This window comes from Coenobita brevimanus, chromosome 47 (genome assembly GCF_032717465.1).
Source record: "Coenobita brevimanus isolate Jiangsu-jjx chromosome 47, ASM3271746v2, whole genome shotgun sequence".
NCBI lineage: Eukaryota > Metazoa > Arthropoda > Malacostraca > Decapoda > Coenobitidae > Coenobita > Coenobita brevimanus.
Genome location: NC_137000.1, coordinates 14,712,057 through 14,733,259, shown reverse-complemented (window position 1 = coordinate 14,733,259; position 21,203 = coordinate 14,712,057). Strand labels below are relative to the sequence as shown.

The 21,203-nt window shown below is 45.3% G+C and overlaps 2 protein-coding genes across 2 annotated transcripts in view; both read left to right on the top strand.

Annotated features, from left to right (window-relative positions):
* The window catches only part of LOC145399057 (L-asparaginase-like), a 484,302-nt gene extending 473,727 nt beyond the window's left edge, over nucleotides 1-10,575 (top strand). The window contains 1 exon segment of the mRNA XM_080271799.1: nucleotides 10,463-10,575. Within this exon segment, the coding sequence (XP_080127925.1) occupies nucleotides 10,463-10,473 (11 nt within the window). The 3' untranslated portion in view covers nucleotides 10,474-10,575.
* Nucleotides 10,576-19,262: 8,687 nt separating this feature from the next.
* On the top strand, nucleotides 19,263-20,033 carry LOC145399093 (uncharacterized). Its single transcript, XM_080271843.1, has 2 exons — nucleotides 19,263-19,406; nucleotides 19,656-20,033. Exons 1-2 carry the CDS (start codon nucleotides 19,263-19,265, stop codon nucleotides 20,031-20,033), a joined length of 522 nt encoding a protein of 173 aa, XP_080127969.1.
* The last annotated feature ends 1,170 nt before the right edge of the window (nucleotides 20,034-21,203 follow it).

Below are 21,203 nucleotides of genomic sequence, written 5' to 3'. Positions count from 1 at the left end.
CGTATAATAATTACAAACAGGCAAGAAACGATTATACAAGAATAAGGAGGGAAGCCCAAAAACAGTTTGAGGAGGATATAATAAATAAAAGTAGTGATAAAACAAAGCTGTTTTACAGTTAAATCAGAAGCAAAACCAAAGTAAAAGATATAATACAATCCATTACGGATGAGGGAATCACTTATACACAAGAGAAAGATATTTGTGAAGCACTAAATAAGAATTTCCAATTAGTTTTTACAGAAGAAAAAAATTTTGAGAGGGACTATGTGGAACATGCATGTGCACGCATACTACCAGATATACAAATAGCAGAAAAAGTAATACAGGAGGAGTTAAGTAGATTAGACAGAGGAAAAGCAAGTGGTCCTGATGAAATTTCATGTTGGGTACTACGAGAATGTGCAAAGGAGTTAAGTAAACCATTATTTTTAATTTTCAAGAAATCCTTGAGTCAAGGTAAACTACCTGATATTTGGAAAAAAGCAAATATTGTCCCCTTATTCAAGAAAGGAAATAGACAAAATCCACTCAACTACCAACCAGTATCACTGACCACTGTTGTAAGCAAGGTATTAGAAAAGCTTATAAGAAAAGCTTGGGTAAATCATCTAGAAGAACACAGTATGATAACAGAAAGACAGTTTGGTTTCAGAAAAGGAAAGTCATGTGTTACTAATCTGTTGAGCTACTATGACAGAGTAACAAACACAATACAGGAAAGGGAAGGATGGGTGGACAGTATCTATTTAGATTTCAAGAAAGCTTTTGACACAGTACCACACCAAGGACTTTTATGGAAACTGTACCATCAAGGAGGAATTCGAGGCAAACTGTTTTGTTGGATGCAAGACTTTCTCATAAAAAGAGAAATGAGAACAGTACTAAGAGGAAACTACTCATCATGGAAAGAAGTGATTAGTGGAGCACCACAGGGTTCAGTGCTGGGACCAATCATGTTTTTAGTGTATATAAATGATATAAACAGTAACAATGGAAATGAGAGCTATCTGAATATATTTGCAGATGATGCAAAAATACAAAGGAGAATTACTAACACAGACTCTTGTAAAGAGCTACAAGAAGAATTAAATAAACTTCATGAATGGAGTAGTATGTGGCAAGTGGAATTCAATGTGGACAAGTGTCATGTAATTAAGTTTGGTAAAAGTGGAAAAAGACCTGATTGGGATTATAAGTTAGGAAATAAAACCCTATACACATCAGAAAGAGAGAAAGACCTAGGTGTGATTATCAATAACAGACTATCTCCGGCTGACCACATCAGCGAGAAGGTACAGAACATGTATACACTGCTTGCAAATATGAGAATAGCATTCACATACATAAATGAGGACATGCTAAGAAGGATAATAACATCATTCATTAGACCAACCCTGGAATATGCATCAGTAGTTTGGAGTCCTTATCTCAAAAAGCACATAGACAAGATTGAAAAAGTTCAAAGGGCCGCTATAAGATGAATACCAAGCTTAAGGGACCTAAGCTACGAAGAAAGACTAAATAAACTGGATCTACCAACACTACAGGAGAGAAGGAAAAGAGGTGACATGATAATGCTATATAAGTGCATATCAGGGAAGGAGAAAATAGACATAAATGATTTCTTAACATATGGAGAAGCATCAGCAAGAGGACACTGCAAAAAACTGCATAAGAAGAGAGATGATAAAGACATAAAGAAATTCAGTTTCCCAAACAGAGCAATTGATCAATGGAATGCACTACCGAATGAAATAGTGTGTGCCAAAACAATTCACAAATTTAAGGATATGTTCGATAAATATGGTTTAAGACACGGGACAGTATGAGCTTGACTCATTCCTGTAAAGATATAATTAAGTAAGAACAATTAGGTAATTAGGTAAGAACACACACACACACACACACACACACACAGGTCGCCGACAGAGACGGACCTCTTCCAGGATCGTGGGAAAATAATCACTGAATCTGCGACAAAAGGAAGCTCAGCCTATTTGTGATTGTGTTAATGAGTGTGTGAGTGGTGGTCCCTTCGGACAGTAGTAAAAAAAAAAACACGGTTTCGGTCATAAAAGGGACAAGATATAGTGAAAACAGAAAGTCTCCATATGGTTGAATCATGGCGGAAACGGATGGTGCATTGTTTACAATTGCTGAGAAAGAGTTCAAGGGCTCCTGTGAAGTGGATGTGGGAAATGGAAGTATTAAGTTGAACCAGACAAGAATAGCAGGTGTAGAGAAAACAGCAGAGAGGAATGTCCAGGAGATAAAAAAGGTATGGGCAGTAATTAAAGAGTTACAGGAACGGACCATAGAGCAGGAAAACGAGATCAAAAGTTTACGGAATATACTGGAAAAAATTTGTACACGCAGTGAAGAACAAGAAAGAGAAGTTACTGAATTAAAAGTGAACAATGAATCAGCCTCGAATTAAATAAAACAGCTTAAGAGGGAGAATAAGAGGTTGGAAGAGGAAAGGGACAGGATGAAAAGCAAACTAGATGAGTATGAATCCAAATCAAGAATACAGGACGAGGACATTAAAGAAATCAAGGAGCAACATAAGGGGTGGAAGAAAATTCAGGAAGAGGGAGATGTAAATTTGAGAGAGATTATAGAACAACAAAGCAAGGAAAAGGTGGAGAGGGAAGTGGTTAGGGTGCTGAGAAGAAGAGAATCTTTTGTTAGGGGTGTAGCAGATAAGAAAATCTATCTTTTTATCTATTGCCAGATGCCTCAATCCCGTTAGGGGTGGCCACAAATAAAACGCCTCCACATCGCCCTGTCCCCCGCCATTTCACTGCCCTGCTCCCAACTCACACCCCCCTCTCTCATATACCTCTCCACCCCATCCCTCCATCTCATCCTCGGCCTCCCCCTCCCTCTTCACCCCTCCACCTCACCCTCATACACTCTCTTCATCAGTCTTTCACCCTCCATCCTCTCCACATGGCCAAACCTCCTCAGTGTGTTCCTCATAACACTTCCTATCACATCCACACCCACACCACAACGCTCCTTTATATCCTCATTTGTCAGCCTGTCTCTCCATGTGACTCCACAGGCTCCTCTTAAATAACTCATTTCCACTGCTCCCACTCTTGACTTGTGTCTTTCCAACAACGTCCAAGCTTCACTTCCATACGTTAGAGTTGGTATCACAATACTGTCATGTAGTAACTTTTTCACTTCCATGCTCACTTCCCTGTTTCTTATCACTGCTTTCAAGGAACCAGCAACCTTTCTTCACTGCTGTACCCTTTCAAGCACTTCACCTTCCAAACCTCCATCCTTACTCATCACATTACCAAAGTACAGTACTTAAACGTACTCACATTTTCCAATTTCTCACCATGCAACCTCGCTGTGCATTCACTGACTTCTTCTTTCTCAAAGACCATCACTTTACTCTTCCCTACATTCACCTTTAGATTCCGTTTCTTACACACTCTCCCAAACTCATCCGCCAAGCCTTGCAGCTCCCCTTCGTCTTAACTCAACAACACAGTATCATCTGCAAACAGCAGTACAGGGAGTTTCCAAACACTATCCTCTCTCACCAGGGCCACTCCAACATCCACTACCCTACCTTGTACCTCTTTTATTACCCCATCCATGTACAGATTGAACAACCATGGAGACATGACACATCCCTGTTTCAACCCAACCTTCAAAGAGAAAAATTCACTTAGTTCACCATCCACACGCACTGCAGCCTTAGCACCATCATACATACTCTTCACAGCATTCAACATACTGTACTGTGAACCGCATGTACCAGATCATCCCAGAATCTGTCCTTTTATTCATCATCCACATGCAACAAAACATTGTGATATTGCATCTCCTTGCCTAATAGTTCATGTTACAGGTATTTTCAAGCTATTTTTTTGCAGTTCTATGGCAGCATTGCTCTCTCTACATATACTGGTGTATGTTTTCTGTTGCCTTAAAGTAAATTGTCTTCTCCACTTTTTCTTCAAATTACTCTCATTACTAATGCTGTCCAAACTGAATCATATGCTCCCCCATATTCAGTAAAGCAATTTACAGTATCTATATGTATCTGTCTATCAGTCTATCTGCCTGGCTATATGCAGTATATATATATATATATATATAGATAGATAGATAGATAGATAGATAGATAGATCCAGTATATATATATATATATATATATACAGTGCTCATCAGAAGTATGGAGTGCCCTGCGTCCCTCCTGAGAAACAAACCTTTCAACATTGAAAAAACATATAAATAATGCATTTTATTTACCTTTAGTGCTTCGTAGGGTAGCCTTTACGTTTCTTCACGGACCTGAGACGTCTTGGAAGTGAAAGGGCGAGGCTCCTGAGGTGCTGGAGGGGTATTTTGTCCCAGGAGTCACGAATGGCGGCTTCCAGCTTAGGCAGAGAGCTCACGTCCTTCCCTTGGAGACTCTTCTTTACGAGGTACCAGAGGTTTTCAATCGGGTTGAGGTCTGGGCTATTTCCTGGCCAGTCTGTCATGAATGATACCTCGCAGTCACGAAGCCAATTGGTGACCGATTTGGCTTTGTGAGCAGGTGCACCGTCCTGCTGAAACACTTGTGCACCTGTTGGCTCGAAGGAGTCTGGTAAATGATCACACAGAAGCTCCAGGTAAGCATCCTGATTCACTCTGAGGTTCTTGGGAAGTACAACAAGCTTCCCCAAACCCTTCCCTGAGAAACAACCCCATACCATGAGTGAATCAGGATGTTTAACTGTGCTTTGTACATACCGCGGGTCAAGTGGGTCACTACCTTTGCGTCGGTACACACGTGCTTCTCTGTTACAGGTGACACTAAACGTTGCCTCATCAGACCACAACACTGACAACCATTGCTTCTCACCCCAATTAAGGTATTTGTTAGCAAAGGCAAGCCTACGAAGTCGCTGGCTGCTAGAGAGAAGAGGCTTTTTCACAGGCCTGTGACTTGTGTAACCAAGTTCATGGACCCTACGAGACACTGTTCTCACAGACACCTCACCAAACACTTCTGGGTTGCTCTCCTTAATTTTCCTTGCACTCACATGAGGATTAAACTCCACTGCACTTTTTAAAACATTAACAGACCTTGAGGAAGTTTTCCTAGGCCTACCAGACCTCGGTTTCTTTGTGGGAACTTCACCACTGTTTTCCTCCCGAAACTGCGCACACCAACGATGCACTGTCGATCGTGCCACACCAACCAATTCACTAATTTCCTTTGTCTGGTGGCCTGCCTCCTTTAGAGCAATGATCTGGGATATGATTTCACTCGATAGTTCACGGGTAGGTGCCATAACAAAGTTTTGAAGGCCAAAACACTGCGGGACACTTGGTAAAAAATGGTGCAATTTGAGAGGGACACTCAGCAGAGTTCCTCTCTCTCAGGCAGCCCTTGGGCAACTGAGGTGGGAACCAACCAGCGCGTCGGAAGGCCTCAGGCTACCATGACGTCATGCTCGGAGCTCAAACTTGTGGCTCAATTCTTACCCCCAAAAATGGGTGATTCTTTTTGGGCCATAAGTATTGCGCGCCCGGCGGACAACGCTGAATATTTTGACGAGTACTGTATATATATATATATATATATATATACAGTACCCTCGCATCCAGCATGGTAATATTGTCATGCATGGGTCACGTGTTGGACCAAAAACGTGTTGGACTAACAATAGAGCTTATGGGGAAAAATGAATTATGTCAGCAACCCTCGGAAAAGTCACCCTAAATACCTACCATATACCTATACATATATTGGTACTATTGTAATTATAATAAATGGTACTGTGCTATGAATGATAACTAACCTTTTAGGATAGTGTTGGTGGGCTTGCTGGGAATGGAAGGTGGTATCCAAGGCTGTAGTAAGTCCTACTGGGTCCCCAGAGGATGGCTGCTGGCGTCACTAGCGGGTAATGGCTGTTGCTCCTCCTCAACCTCCCTCATAAATCCTTCGAAATCACACTCAGAATCACTATCTTCGTCCATTAATCCTCGGCAAAGTGCATTCTTCTCACACTGTTGCCAGAGCCCGGTCTCGTGACTGTGGAAAGTGATCGCTGTCGCTGACTTGGTAGAGAATAAGGAGAAGCAACTTTGTTTATAAACTGGTACGCATGCCGATGAGAAGGATTTCAAAACGATTGATATTTATTCTAAAATATTAATATGTACAGGTATTCAGTGTCAGGCTAAATGTTCAATGCTGTAGTACAATACATTGTCTGTCGAGTCGCCTGGGTTTTGGTCACACTGTTTTCCCCATCATATCCTTGGCAGGAATCCATCCAGATGAATTCCAAATGCCTGTGGTATCGTCGGCAATTTTACCATGTTACCGTTCCAATTTACCATCGTATCCTCGGCAAACCTGGTATGAAGTGCCGTGTGATAGCCTTCGGCTGCCAGGATCTTGTTTTAAGTTTTTTATTATGATCACGTTGGCTTCATTCGTGTCGTAGGCCTTGGCAATGTCAACTTTCCTCTCCCCTTTCTTCTTCCTCTTGATGCTTTCTAGCTTGGTGGCCTGAGGGAGGTGCCGACGCTTCTTGGGGTTCTCAGAAGGCTTCCTTGGCATCGTGAGCAGGGTAAAATGCAGTAACAAGGGCAGAAAATGCAGCAAGAAAAAAGCACCTTCCAATGCAATTATGCGACTGAGTGGCTCTGTGGCGGGAGAAATGTAAACAAAACATCACGTGACACCAGAAGCGTTTTTAATTGGGTGGCATCACGATCACGTCACGATAGCGGGCAGGGAAGGCTACTTGATCAGAAGTTTTTCATTGGCTATCATCATCATGGGAATGTCCAGTATGGCCGTGTTGGACCGGGGGTGATCGTGCTAGAGTGAACTCTGCGGATTTGGCCCACTTCTCGGAGCTCTGTGCGTGTTATGCTAATACACTCGTGTTGCAGTAATTAAATCGTATGAAATAATACTAATTAATTGCTCACCGTGCTGGACTCGAATCGTGCTGGACTAACGCGTGCTGGACGCGAGGGTACTGTATATCTCTCTCTCTCTCTCTCTCTCTCTCTCTATATATATATATATATATATACACACACACACACACACACACACACATGGAAGCAGTGGCCACAAGGGAATCTCCTCCATGTCACCCCATACCTTGTCACCAGCCATCAGGCTGCCTTTGTCAAACCTAACAAACCCCTCTTTCATATAGTCCTCCACTCCTCCATCTTATCCTTGGTTTCTTCCTTCCCCTCCCCTCCATCTCAGTCACATACAGTCTCCTAGTCAGTCTCATTCCCCATTCTCTCCATGTGGCCAAAGTATCTCAAGGTACTGTACTTCTAATGCTCTTCAGCCCATCCACACCCACACCATAGTGCTCCTTTATTTCCTCATTTGCTCACTATCTTACTGTATAGCCCCACATGCTCCTTCCATTTAACTTTTCCATTCCTGTCACTCTTGACTTGTGTCCTTCCAACAGAGTGTAGGTCTCACCTTTGTAAATTTAGATGGGGATTACAATATTGTACTATCATGCATTTTTTTTTTTTTTTTTTTTTTCAAGCTCACTTCTCTGTTTCTTATCATTGCTTTCATTACCTTCATCCTCCTCAAAAACAATAATTTTACTCTTTGCTACCTTCACTTTTAGATTTTCTCTGACACACACATCCAAACTCAGTCATCAAACCTATTAACTTACTTAACAATACAGTATCATCAGCAGACATCAGTACTTCACAGTGCCATGTACAGGGGTTTCCTGTAATATTAAGGTTTTTCAGGTATTTGGTTAATAACATTAATATGATTTTTTTTTTTTTTAATAACACTACAGTGTCTGTGGGATGGTATGCACCTAGTATAGGTCTAATTTGATTTGTTAGAACTTTTGTAAGAAGCATGAGTGCAACAAGGTAAAGGCTTATTGGACGATGATATTTAGATCTTTAATGTTGAAGGTTTTGTGAACAAATGCTGTATATGGGTACAGACTTGTCATTGTGTTATACACTAAGTGACTAATGGGTATTTTGGTTGCAGCCCCCCAACCAAAGTTTTCCTTTTCATTCAAGCAACCTCAGGCCTCCTGCGGCACAGGGATGGGAAGAAACTGTTCCTGGTACTTCTGTTCTTTAATTCTTCTCCTTATAAAATCAGAGAACATAGCTGTAGAGCTTCCTTTTGGATATTGGGTTACGGCAGCAAAGAAGTTTGGTTGTGTTAAAAAAAAAAAAAAAAAATCCACTGTTCAGGCTACACTTGGACATGTCATTATACATACTTTCTTAGGGGAATCCTTTGTTGGTCCCAGACTGGTGTGTTATCATCCATACACAGTTTGTGAAGTTCTGAGATTAAGTTACGTATACTGTTGATAGAGTGGTAGATTTTGACATTGATACTCACTTCACATCCTGTCATCGTCAGTAAACTATGCAGTTGTTTCAGGTTATATAACCTGCAGTATGGTTACCAGTTAAAGTGTGGGTAGTGTGTAGTGTGTAGTTATCTGAAGATAACTAGTTTGTTTCTCTCACCCTGTTTTGCTTGAGGATTCATTTACAGCATTTAATTCATTACAAGAAAATTGAGCATGAGTAGGAATGTGTCACTTCATGTCAGCAATGTCTGTTTTATCAAGTACAGTATTAATTATAACCAGTATTTAACAAATGATAGAAAACAAGTATCCAGTGGACTTTAGAATCTCAAACAGGGAGTGACCTTAATGATATTATGTTTATGTAAAAATTTTGCACTGTAGCGGATATTTGATAGATACCGTGTCTTTGTAAGTTTGCAAGATGTAGATTGATGGCTTACAGCATCTGTGTACCTGTATTATGTTGAAACTGTTGAGTTGATTGGTAACTACCACTGACCCCAAGAGGTAATGCCATAAGAATGTATGGCTACAAACACATGAACTAGCCACACAATCATTTTGAGAGGGCAAACTCATCCACAGACATCCAGAGTGACACTCCAAGCTGAAATGTATAGTTGCAAATTACCTATTCTGGTTTCATATTGTTTTCTTGTAATACAGCTTGTTAGTAGGTTGGTCAGTTGACTATAAAATATCTAAATGCTAGCTAATGATGACTTGCTGTCCATTAGTGGCAAGGCCACCTTGAGGGATTACTACTGGGTTAGCACTTCTGCCTGTAAGTTAAAGTATTGAACCCCAGAACAGTGATGTGGGGAAGTTACACAGTGCTTCCTCAGAAGAACTGTCTTTCAAAAGAGTGATGAATAAGCACTTGTACTATATGCAGGTGCTGGTTGTAATACTAATGCATCATGTGCATGGATTTTTTTTACTATGGTAATTGTGCACTATACACACACTTACAGAAAATGCACAAAATAAGTTTTGCTGGCAGTAAAAACTCTTCCCATCCTTTTTCTTTAAGAAACCTTGGTTCCATGTCCTAATGATGCCCATCTTGGTGATTTATCTAGTGAATTAGATCATGAGAATCACCCTATCACAGTAGCAGATTCATCTGCAAGATTCTTATATAGCAACTTTCCAGATTATTCCTTTTATGCCTCACACATTTTGCACGCAAAAATTTTGCCACACCTGATATCTACTCCTTTTACACCAGTAACTCATATTTCCTTGGAATTTATTGCACTTTAACAGACCAGGTGAGGGTGCCCACCAGTCACCTGCTCAGTGTAGTGCTGACTTGAGGGTTACCCTACAATGAGTGATAGGTCAAATGCTTTCCTGTAACCCAGAGAACCATCTGCATTTGGTGGTAACTATATACCATAACCAAATGGCACCTGGTGGTCTAGTAGGCTAAAGCAGTTCAGTCAGATGGGGTTCATAAAAATTTCAACATCTGAGGTGTGGTTGGGATTTATCACTTTGCCTCTCAGGCTGATCACCCTCACCTTAAATGTCAGGACTGGGTAGTCTAGCCTGGGGCCCATACACTCCTGATAGGTTAGAAAAGGATAAATTGATGGTTCAACAGGCCAGCCAAACTGTTTTCACCTGGAAATTAACTACTTATTTAACAGAGGGGTTGTTACCTGGGTTCCTGATAAACTGATGCCCTACGTCTCATTGCCTTTGCATTAGAAAACATTTGCAAATACTGTAAGATGAACCTGTGTGTACAAAATGTATTTTTATCAGTTATCACGACAAAAAGCAGTTACGACATATCCTTCTCTTTCAGGGGGAAAAACTGTTTTTGTCTGCAGTTTTCACAGGCTGATTTTGAGCATACTTTATTGCTCACAATTAAGCTTATATACTTATAAGTTTGTGTGCTAAATTTATTTTATGTGCTATATTTATTAGTTTTTTTTGCTGTTCAAAGGAATGTGTGTGTGTGTGTGTGTGTGTGTGTGTGTGTGTGTGTGTGTTTTGCATTTACAGTACAAATATAGATCAAATGTTTCAATGTTAATGTTTTTTTTCTTTCTTTGTGCATGCAGCAGCTGGATGAAAGGACATAATGTAAAAAGACTATGCCAGTAATCATGAAAAGCATCTTTGTTTATGTATTACATGATCATGATGTTTGTAATACAGCTGGCTCTTATTAAAGTACTACTATGTAAATACTTCAAATATATCAATTTTCAATTATTTTTGAACCATGAAGTTTCAGCTTGTAAAAAAGTAAGTATTCTTAATGGCTAAGTAGGCTGTGGGAATATGCTGTAGATTATTAGCAATAAGGCCATTATTAATGAAGTCTTCCTTTGACTGTTCCAGCATAAAATACATGATATAATGCAACTGTTGTATCTGTTTCATGGTTAAAATTATTTTTGCTTGATAATGGTAAGATTTTTTTTTTTCCATCTCGGATGCCATGCTCCCCAGAACTGGGGAAGCCTCCAGGCCACCTTATCCTTACACACCACTGTCACTCAAACACTCTTCTTCCTTTTCCTACTTTTTCACCAGTACACTGTTGCACTCTCTTTTTCCATATCACTTAAGGTCTGCCTCTACCATAACTGCCCTCAGTCTCACTTTTACAAACTTTCTCCAAGCACCCTGTCCATATCCATTCTTTGATTGTGTCTCCACCATCTTACCATATTCCTCTCCATTCGCATCTCACCTTTGTAGCTCGTTCTTCCATTTCATATTGCCTATATATTTCACTATTGCCTTCTAGGGAGTAAGCTGTAGCACCACTCAGTCAGGATGGTACTCCTGGGGAGGATGGGAATGTTGGTGATATGGAGAGCTGGAGCTCCTGTTTCACCAGCCACCAGGTTATCCTGACCATCCCTCTTTGCTGAACATTTCAGTTTGACAGTAACTTGGAGAGTAGGCCAGTATACTGTTCCAAACACTTTTCTCAGTCTGTGCACTAATCTACATGCACTTTACATACAACACAATATACCCCACTATGTCACAGGAGCTGAATGCCAGCAAAGGCATGTGGTCAGAAAACTTTGCCCCTGCTAACCAGTGACAGAGCTGAGGGGAGGCATGATGCGGGTTCTGCCAGCATAATTTCAAGGGCTGGAATGGGACGAGGCTTGGAACTGTGCCAGAGAGTACAGAGAATTGCGGTTGCCAGGCTGCCGCTTCCACCCAATAGAGAGGGGCCTGAGCCCAGGAGTAGCACTCCAGGAGGCTGTCTTGTCAGTGGGTGTATAATGACGGAGCAGTTATAGTGCCAAGGCGTGCTTGGAGGGTGCCTGCATAGCTGTCCTGGCAGGGTGCCCCAGCCACTAGCCACGGCTTGTGGACTAGGGGTTGGGTGGGGCCTGTGGTTTGCCTCTTCCCTTGTTTTATTTTTACCAACTTATGACAAAAAATAAGAAAAGCAAAGCAAACCTTAGGAAATTTAATCACCCAAGGGGATGAGGGTGGCATCATGGACTGTGGGTAGTTTGAAGGGTAGAGCAGGAGAAGAAGTTGAGGCCACATATAGGAGGAGGGTGGATGTTGGTTGTGTACAGGAAGTTAGGGGTGGGGGGAGGATCAGCCAGAATGATTGCCAAAGGGACTGTAAGCAAAAGGCAGAGAAGTGTAGATGGATATGGTGGTGTGGTTGTGGTAGTTAAGGAAAATTGGATGGAATATGTCATGAATGTAATGAGAGTGAATGAAAGGATTATAGCAGTGAAAATATTGTTTGGAAAGCTCACAACTCCATTTATACTGTATTGGTGAATGCTTCACAGGTTGGCTTGGATGATGCAGAAGAGATAGATTCTGGGATGACTTCATGCATGTGGTAAGTGGTATAAGGGATGATGAGACTGTAGTGTTGTGAAGGGACTTAAATGGTCATGTGGGTGAAGCAGCTCAAGGATATGAAGGGGTGCGTGGGGGATGTGCACATAGTACGAGGAATGTGGAAGAAGGGATACTTGAACTTGAGGAGGCAATGAACATGACTGTGTGGAACACACATTTCAGGAAAAGAGTGGGTTGCTTACATACAAGTCTAAGGGAAATAGTAGCCAGATTGGTTATTTTCTGGTCAGGAGGGCTTTTTTATTTTTTTTTTAAATGCAAGAAAGAAGGAACAGAAGGCCAGGAGTCCACAAGAATATTCTCTCAAAGAAAAAACAAAAACAAGATAACAGAAAGCCAAATTGAAGATCTGTTCATTTTGAGATTCCTGGACATACTGCAATTGAAAGACTGGAGATCATAGACAGTAGGAAATACAGTAAGAAGGGACAGTTCCAGAGTTAACTTATTGCATACATTAAGGACTGGGAGTAACAGTTAACTCTTGCTTTAGAGAGTTGGACAGAAAGGGGATGAGAGTTTGTTGCTAGACGGGTGCTACGTGCCCGCCGTAGTGGTGGAGGGATGCAAAAAGAGTACTGTATTTAGGGGAGCAATGACCATGGAAGTAGCAACAGAAGTGATAGAGATGCAACAGTGTGGCAAAGACACAGGTTGAAGGTAGCCAGTAAGAGGAGGAGAGTTAACGAGACGAAAAGCCTTTGACTCTGTCTTGCTGGGAAGAGCTGTATGTGGGGAACCTCCCCACACATGAGAGTTGTACTCTACACAGGGGTGAATAAAACTCTTGTATAAAGTCATGAACTGTGCAGGGGTAAAAAAGGCATGGAATCAGCGTAGCACACCTAATCTCTTGGAGGCAGATTCTTTCCAAGATAAATCTCAAGAGAATGAAGCCAGATGCACAGCTAAAGATGATGCAGGATTGAGTTGGATATTGTTAAAAATTAGAGGATATTCCTGCAGAAGATTTTGTCAGGTTAAAAGATGTAAGACCTGAGTTTTCGATGAAATAAAAACAAGATTACTTTTACTCCAATCAGAGATATGAGCCAAGCCAGACATTAGGGATGCCATAGCTTCATTCCTTGTTTGTTGAAGTAACTGATGAGATGGGTGCTGTAGGAGGCAAATGGAAAGGAAAAGGATGGCGTCATCTGTGTATGAGTGGATAGAGTTATATGTACAGCTAAGGTCATTGATGAGTAGGAGGAAGAGAATTGGTGAAAGGACAGCCCTAAGGAACGCCAATTTTGACAGCCGTAGGAGAAGAATGGTGGCCGTCTACAACAGCAGCTATAGAACAACCAGAAAGGAAGTTAGATATTAAGGCACAGATAGAAGGGTAGAAACCGTAAGAGGGCAGTTTGAAAAATAATGATTTATGTTAGACTCCATTGAAAGCCTTTGAGATGTCAAGTGCAATGGCAAAATTTTCATCAAAGTCCTGAAAGGAGGATGACCAGGAGTATGAAAGGTAGGTGAGGAGATCGCCTGTGGAGTGTTCCTGGCAGAACCCATGCTGACAATCTGAACGAAGATTGTGATGGGAAAGGTACTTTAAAATTTTTTTTGTTAAGAACAGACTCAAAAACTTTTGAAATACAGGATGTGAAAGCAATTGGGTGACAGTTTGGGGGCTGGGAATGGTCATCCTTCTTTGGAACAGGCTGAATGAGAGCAAACTTCCAGCAAGAAGGAAAGGTACAAGTTGAGAGGCAAAGACGAAAGAGTTTACCTTGGTAGGCTGTAAGCACAGAAGCACAGTTCATGAGGAAAACAGGAGGGACCCCATCAGGCCCAAATGCCTTATTAGTATTGAGGCCAGTGATGGCAGAAAATACATCAATTGAAGAAATTTTAATGTCAGCCATGAGGCGGCAGTCAGAGGGGGGAGGGAGACTGATGGAGGAACAGTACTGGAATCGTCTAAGGTGGAACTGGAGGAGAAAGTTTGAGTGAATAGCTGTGCTTTATCAGTAGAAGAAATAGCTATAGAGCCATCAGAGTGGAAAAAAGGAGGGAAGGATGATGAGGCAAAGTTGTTAGAAAGGTCTGTGGCAAGGTTCCAGAAGAAGTGGGAAGAATTTGAGTAAGCATTTTTTTTTTTGTGTGTGTGTCCGACTCTGGGCATAATAAGATTATTTTTAGCCAAGCGAAGAACAGACTTAGCACAATTCCAGGCAAACATAATAGAGATGAGATTCATGCTGGTCTGGCTATGGTAACTTTTGTAGGCCTTCTCCTTGTTGTGGACAGTATTAGAGCAAGTGTAATTAAACCATTTTTTTTTTTTTTTTGCATTGATCACAGGATATGAGAAAGGAATGTATGCTTCTATGCCTCTGTAATGCGCAAGGCACACTCAGATGGCTTTTGGCCATGGAAGCAATAATCATTCCAGGGAAAATATAAAGTGCTGTCTGAAGGCCTCCCAGTCAGCAGCTTCAAAATGCCACAGCCGCCACTCCCTGGGAGGATCTACAGGCCTTACTGGAGTGATAGGACAGGTTAAGGTAATAAGGTTGTGATTGGAGTAGCCCAACGGAGAGGAAAGATTAACAGCAGAAGCAGAAGGATTAGAGGTAAGGAAGAGGTCAAGTATGTTGGAACTCTTTCCAAGATGATCAGGCATATGGGTAGTAAAATGCCAGGAATATTCACCGAGGGCAGCATAACACCCCCGGAGGAGCTTACGGAAAGGCAGACAGAGCACGATCTGACCCCGGGCGACAGGGACATAAGTCCATCCGGGCCACGCGCCCCTATGACTCGTAACTCGCCCGCCACCACCATAGCAGGAAACGGAGACTACCTTGCTGGTGAGCTGACCCTCAACAGGATCGGGGTGGAGCTACTTTCTTAGCTCCAAGCAGCACCCCAGCGACGGCCAGTAGCTGCGCCCTTAGTGAGACAGCCAGTAGCCGCTCAAAACTTCAGGAGACGGCCGGTAGCCGTTCGCAAGGCTTCCCAGAGATGGCCTCCAGCTGCTCTGCTCTGCAGGAGATGGACAATAGCTGTTTCCCCCAAAGAGCAACAGCCTGTAGCCAGGCTCAGGCAATGGCCAGTAGCTGCTCCCTTAAAAGGCCATGGCCTGTAGCTGGGCCACACGGCAAGAGACGGCTGGTAGCCGCTCCCCCATCAGGTACTGCTATATCCCCCTACAGGAACCAGCAACGGCTGGTAGACATGCTAGGGAGAGAAGGGTACGTCCCCTCTCCTCCTGTAGTTACCTCAGAGGACAAGACACAGGCGACGGCCGGTAGCCATGCTAGGGAGGGAAGGGTACGTCCCCTCTCCTCCTGTAGTTGCCTCAGAGGACAAGACACAGGCGACGGCCAGTAGCCACGCTAGGGAGAGAAGAGTACATCCCCTCTCCTCCTGTAGTTGCCTCAGAGGACAAGACACAGGTGATGGCCGGTAGCCATGCCCGTCGGCAAGAGATGGCCTGTAGCCACTCCTTGTCAGCACGTTGTCCTCCACACGGGGTTCAGGCGACGACCGGTAGCCGGCCGACAGGCAAGTGACGGCCGGTAGCCACACTTCGCTTGCATCCCTGTCAGGGGGTCGGGCCCAGGCAATGACCAGTAGCCTCGCCTACAATGAAGGGATGGCCAGTAGCCGCACTCGTTTTGTTGCCCACGGGAACCCAGCGACGGCCGGTAGCCACACCGGGGAGGAGCACCAAAGCCCCTCGCCCCTTGTGACTCCACTATGAGAGGGGGTTCTGCCATCAGACCTGCCAACCGACGTGGACGGAGACGACCCTACTGTCCACCACCAGCGAGGCAACCTTCAGGAGGAAGGCCTCAGCCTCAAGGATCCGTGGAGAGGCCCTGTACTATCCCAATGGTTATTCTCCGTACAGCCGGCTCCAGAGGGACCCTACCTGATGGACTTCTATGGAGTCCGACGCTGCAGCCCACCACCCCGGACAGCAGGAGACCACAGACGACAGGCCCCCAAGGCCACCCCCAGGATCCCCAGGCGAGACCTCTCCCCACCCTGATGCAGACGACACTCGTCCTCCATCAGGTGCCTGAGTGAGCACTTCAGGAAACTCTTTGGCCTCAGTCCTGAGGGCTGGACCCCAATTCCCAGCCCCGACAGTGCGGGGCCCTTCGCCGCACGCAGCCCCGGATGAGAGAGGACTCCCCTACAAGTGATCCAATGGCCACAGGACACGGAGGCCCCTGGCGGACCTCAGCCCCCTTCAGGTGCCGGGCTGTGAACTCCCCCGTCACCCTCCGCCAATGCCACCACCCTACCCAGCCCCGACAGTGAGTGACAGTGGAAGTGCAGTGACAGTGAAACAGTGACCTAGACATCGGGCAGTGTGTTAAAATACTAGAGGGGAAACTAAGCCCAAATTTTATCAGTGCTGCAGTACCGGAAGTATAGACCCACAGTGAAACAGTGACTGGGCGAGAGAAGCTGAGCAGTGATAACAGTGACCTAAGTGAATGTGCATCTTGGCTCTGGTAATATAATTCTTCTGTGACATAAGACCTATAGCCAAGCTACCTATTCCAACGCAGTGTAAATTTCCCTCAAAGTGACAGTGACTGATTCCCCTGCCCAACAATTCTTCCGTGGCATAAGACCTATAGCCAAGCTGCCTATTCCAACTAAGTGTAAATTTCCCTCAAAGTGACAGTGACCGATTCCCCTGCCCAACACCTTAAGTGTTGTTCATTGTACTATTCACTTTTATCCTGAACTATTGTTCCAACAGTATCCTGCGAGATACTACTACTCCCGATATCAGTACATGTTATATAATTGCCTAGATTCCTGTTTGTGACATCTACCTGTTCCACATCTAGAATTTACCAATATACGTGTAAGGTTGTTGCCCTGAGTTTTTGTGCCCTGTGTCTCTCTTAGTTTCTTAAGCTCTGGTCTAGCAAGGGAACCCAGCTGCAGAACAGGCATTCAAAGGATGGGAAGCCGACCATTAAACACCTAGCATAAGACTGGTGGACAACGGTGGTTCTTGAGTCGGGCATACGGGAGAGGCACTCAGGGAATACCAGCAAAATGGCAACCAAACCTCATGTACAATTGCCTAAATTAGACCCAGAACAATACGACGTCCACACGTATCTAGCAATTATTAAACCATTACTAGATGTCAGGTTTGAGGACGACAAACAGAAAATAGCAGTTACACTTCCACTACTCGGTAAAGCGGCAGCAAGTGTCGCACCAAAAATTGTCCCAGGGCTCACATGGCAAAACTTCACGAAGTTCGTGATCCAAGCCATCACACCCTCACTAGGAAAAGTGGTGGCACTATTCCAGTTGGATAGCCTAACAAACGATGGCAACTTGGATGTTACCTTGATCCAGGCCAGGCATCTGGTTACCGCCGCCTACCCGGAGGTGGATGACAAAACCCGGGAGAAACACACCTTCAACACTCTCCCCAGAGTCCTTCCCAGCATGGTCAAGGAGCACTTCACGATCCACGACCCGACGGGAGACCTAGACAGGGACATTCAACTCATACGACGCCTTCTGACCTCCTGCCCTACCCCTCAACAAATCAACGTGGTGAATAAGTTCCCCACAAACAAACCTGCACCACCAGTTAAGCCACGTCTGCCTATGCTGCACACCAGCCCCACTCTGACACCCAGCTTGTCCAGGACGCATGCCACCCACAGATGCCCCAGCTAGAAAGAGAACCCTAACCTTATCCTGATTAATCCCTGGGAGTTCTCTGCGTGCAGCTCCAGGTGCCCACTCCACGACATTAGGGACCAACTGAAGCTGCTAGGCACAAGCCGACCACCCCAGGCTGACGTAAAGTCTCCTCCCTGGAAGACAAGGAGCCAGAAAATGAACCCTCACTCACGGAAGAAGCCGAACCCAGGGAGACGGAACAAGAGGAAGAAGAAGAAGGTCCACAACAGTTGGATTTTTAAGACCGTCCCTGCACCTCTCCATGGTGGCAGGGGCCACTTCTCCCCAAATATCACCCCCTAGTCTACAACAAGATGAGGCTGAACCGGATGAAAGCCAGACTTCTGGTTGACATGGGAGCGGCCAGATCCTGCCTGTACAGTCATTTCTACTCCCGTCACAAGTCGACCTTTGGCCTGCTTTTCCTGATGTCAACTCATCTAATGGACGCGGGGGATGGCCCACTGGCTATCCGTGGGGAAACTTGGGCCCTACGTGTTGACACCCACCAACCGGCATCGACACAACATAAATTCATTATATTCAACTCCACCTGCCTCAACTATGATGGATACCTGGGACTAGACCTGCTACAGAAATTGAAAGCCACCATCGATTGCCATAACAGACAGCTCCAGTTCCGGAAGTCCCCTGACCCCCCCCCCTCCAGAGCGATGTGCAGTTGCATGCCCCGACCCCAGAAAAACCCTCCCCCCTCCTCTCTCTCCCCCTCCCCTCCAACGTTCCCTGCTACCAGCTCCTCCACAGTAACGATCCCTCCCCACCATGAAGCCTGGTTGCCCCTGAACAGGCCCACGGGTGCATCTGTCCTGTTCTTCCCCCACCTGCCACCCGGAACCCTCTCAGCCTGCCTTTTGCCCCCAACTTTTCATCCCACTCATGTCACGGCAGTCCAAATTGCCAACCTTGCCCCCTCCCCCCTAACACTACCTAAAGGGCTCATAATCGGAGAGATGGAAAAGGCCGAACCTTGCCTCCCCTCCCCCCAGCTCCCCTTTCCCCCTGTCCCCCATCCTCAACCATCTCTCCCCCCACCAATCAGACACCCTCCACCGCCTTCTCCTGGATTTCCAGGACCTATTCATGGCGGGGCCTGCCGACATTGGACATACCGCCTACCTCGCTCATGAGATCCACACGACAGGTCCGCCAATCTGCCAGCCATCCCAGTGGAAAAATCCCAAGCAACGGGAGGAAGAAGACCGCCAGGTTCAGGAAATGATCGAGGCAGGAGTCATTTCCCCTTCCACCAGCCCCTGGTCCTCCCCCGTCATACTCATGAAGAAGGATGGCACCATGAGGTTCTGTGTTGATTATCGCTGGCTTAATGACGTGACCATCAAGGACGCCACCCCACTTCCCAGGATAGACAACTCCCTCGATTCCCTGTATGGCGCCTCCTGGTTCTCCGCCCTTGATCTCCAGTTGGGGTACTGGCAGGTACCAGTGTGACCGGAAGACAGAGGCAAAACCACTTTCTCTACCAGCAATGGAAAGCACTATGAGTTTGACGTCTTATCCTTTGGCCTCTGTAACGCCCCTGCCACTTTCTCACGGTTAATGGAGTCTGTCCTCAGTGGTCTTACCTGGGAGATCTGTTTGGCCTACTTAGATGACGTTATTTTGTTCAGCAGGACCTGGGCTGACCACCTCCAGTGCCTCCGTAAAGTCTTTTCCTGCATCTGACAGGCCGACCTCAAATTCCCGCCCTCCAAGTGCATCCTAGCTGCCAGAACCATCTCCTTCCTGGGGCACGTCATCTCCCAGGATGGCATATCCCCCAATCCAGACAAGCTCTGCGCCATCGCAGACATTCCTCCACCACAAGACCTCCACGGAGTCCAGGCCTTCCTTGGCCTGACCTCCTGTTACCGATGCTTCATGAAGGGGTTCGCTCTCATTGCCAAGCCACTCCACGACCTTACCTGGAAGGGAGAACCTTTTATCTGGATGGACAATAGACGAGCCCCCTTCAACAACTTAAGGACAAGCTTATCTCTGCCCCGATTGTGGCCTTCCCCAAATACTCCCTCCCATTCCGTCTCTACACTGACATCTCCCTGGTAGCAGTAGGCGCTGTGCGAGCCCAAGTCCAAGAGGACCACGAACACATCATTGTCTGTCCCAGCCGCACCCTCAATCAGGCGGGAAAAAACTACGCTGCCACAAAAAGGTAATGCCTGGGCATTGTCTGGGCATTTGAACACCTCCAGACGTACCTGTCAGGGACCCAAGTTACCATCATTACTGAACTTCAGTCCATTCAATGGCTGTGGCAGTGTGACATGCACAACACCCAGCTCATCAGATGGCATGAAACACTGGAGGAGTTTAGCTATGAGATCTCCTACTGCCCAAGCAAACGCCACACAAATGTGGATGCCCTCTCCCAGCTCCCCATCAACGCCATACAGCCCGAGCCCATTCTCCTCCAACGGTGGCAACACAATGAACGACCCCCCTGGATCCCCCAGCATCTTTTCCAAAAATTACCTCACCAGGGCGACCACCTGTTCACCCTGTCGGGGCATATCGTCCTTGCCCCTGACACAGCCTCCGCCACCCTCCAACACACCCACAACGGGATCCACCTGGGCACGAAGAAACTCCTGCAGGTTTTCAATGATGCATACTGGATCCCTAACCTATCCACCCTAGCCAAGGACATTATCCAATCCTGCCGGGCATGCGCTTTAGGGAAAGACATCACCCGCACTGCCAGCCTGTCAGGCCAAATCACTGCCCACAAGCCCTGGCAGTTACTGTTAGTCGATATAGTGGGGCCCCTGCCACCAAAATCAGGCTATTGGTACGTCATCATTTTTGTCGATATGTACTCTAAATTCATCGTTGCCTGCCCAGTAAAGGAACATCATGCCGTCGCAGTCACCGATGCACTGATTTGTCATGTCTTTCCATATTTTGGCATGCCGCAGGCTATCCACTCCAACAATGCCCAAAGTTCACCAGTAAAATCTGGCAGGAGTTAACTCAAATCTTCGGGTATCACATCTCCCACTCATCCCCCTACTGGTCACAGGGAAACGCCATCTGCGAATGAACCCATCGTACCTTAATGAACCAGTTCCAAACCCGGATAGAAGACACCAAGAATGACAACTGGCCCCCATATGTTAAGACCGTGCAATGGGACATAAACTCTCACCCACGAGGGATGGCATCTCGCCTCACGAATGTGTGTTTGGGGAAGTGCCTCTCCTACCAATGCGGCAACAC

Excerpts from the sequence above, each read along its gene's own strand:
- LOC145399093 (XM_080271843.1), top strand. The coding sequence starts at position 19,263 with ATGAGGTTCTGTGTTGATTATCGCTGGCTTAATGACGTGACCATCAAG. Across the intron at positions 19,407-19,655 it reads TCCAGTTGGGGTACTGGCAG|GCCGACCTCAAATTCCCGCC; the intron begins GTACCAGTGTGA and ends TGCATCTGACAG.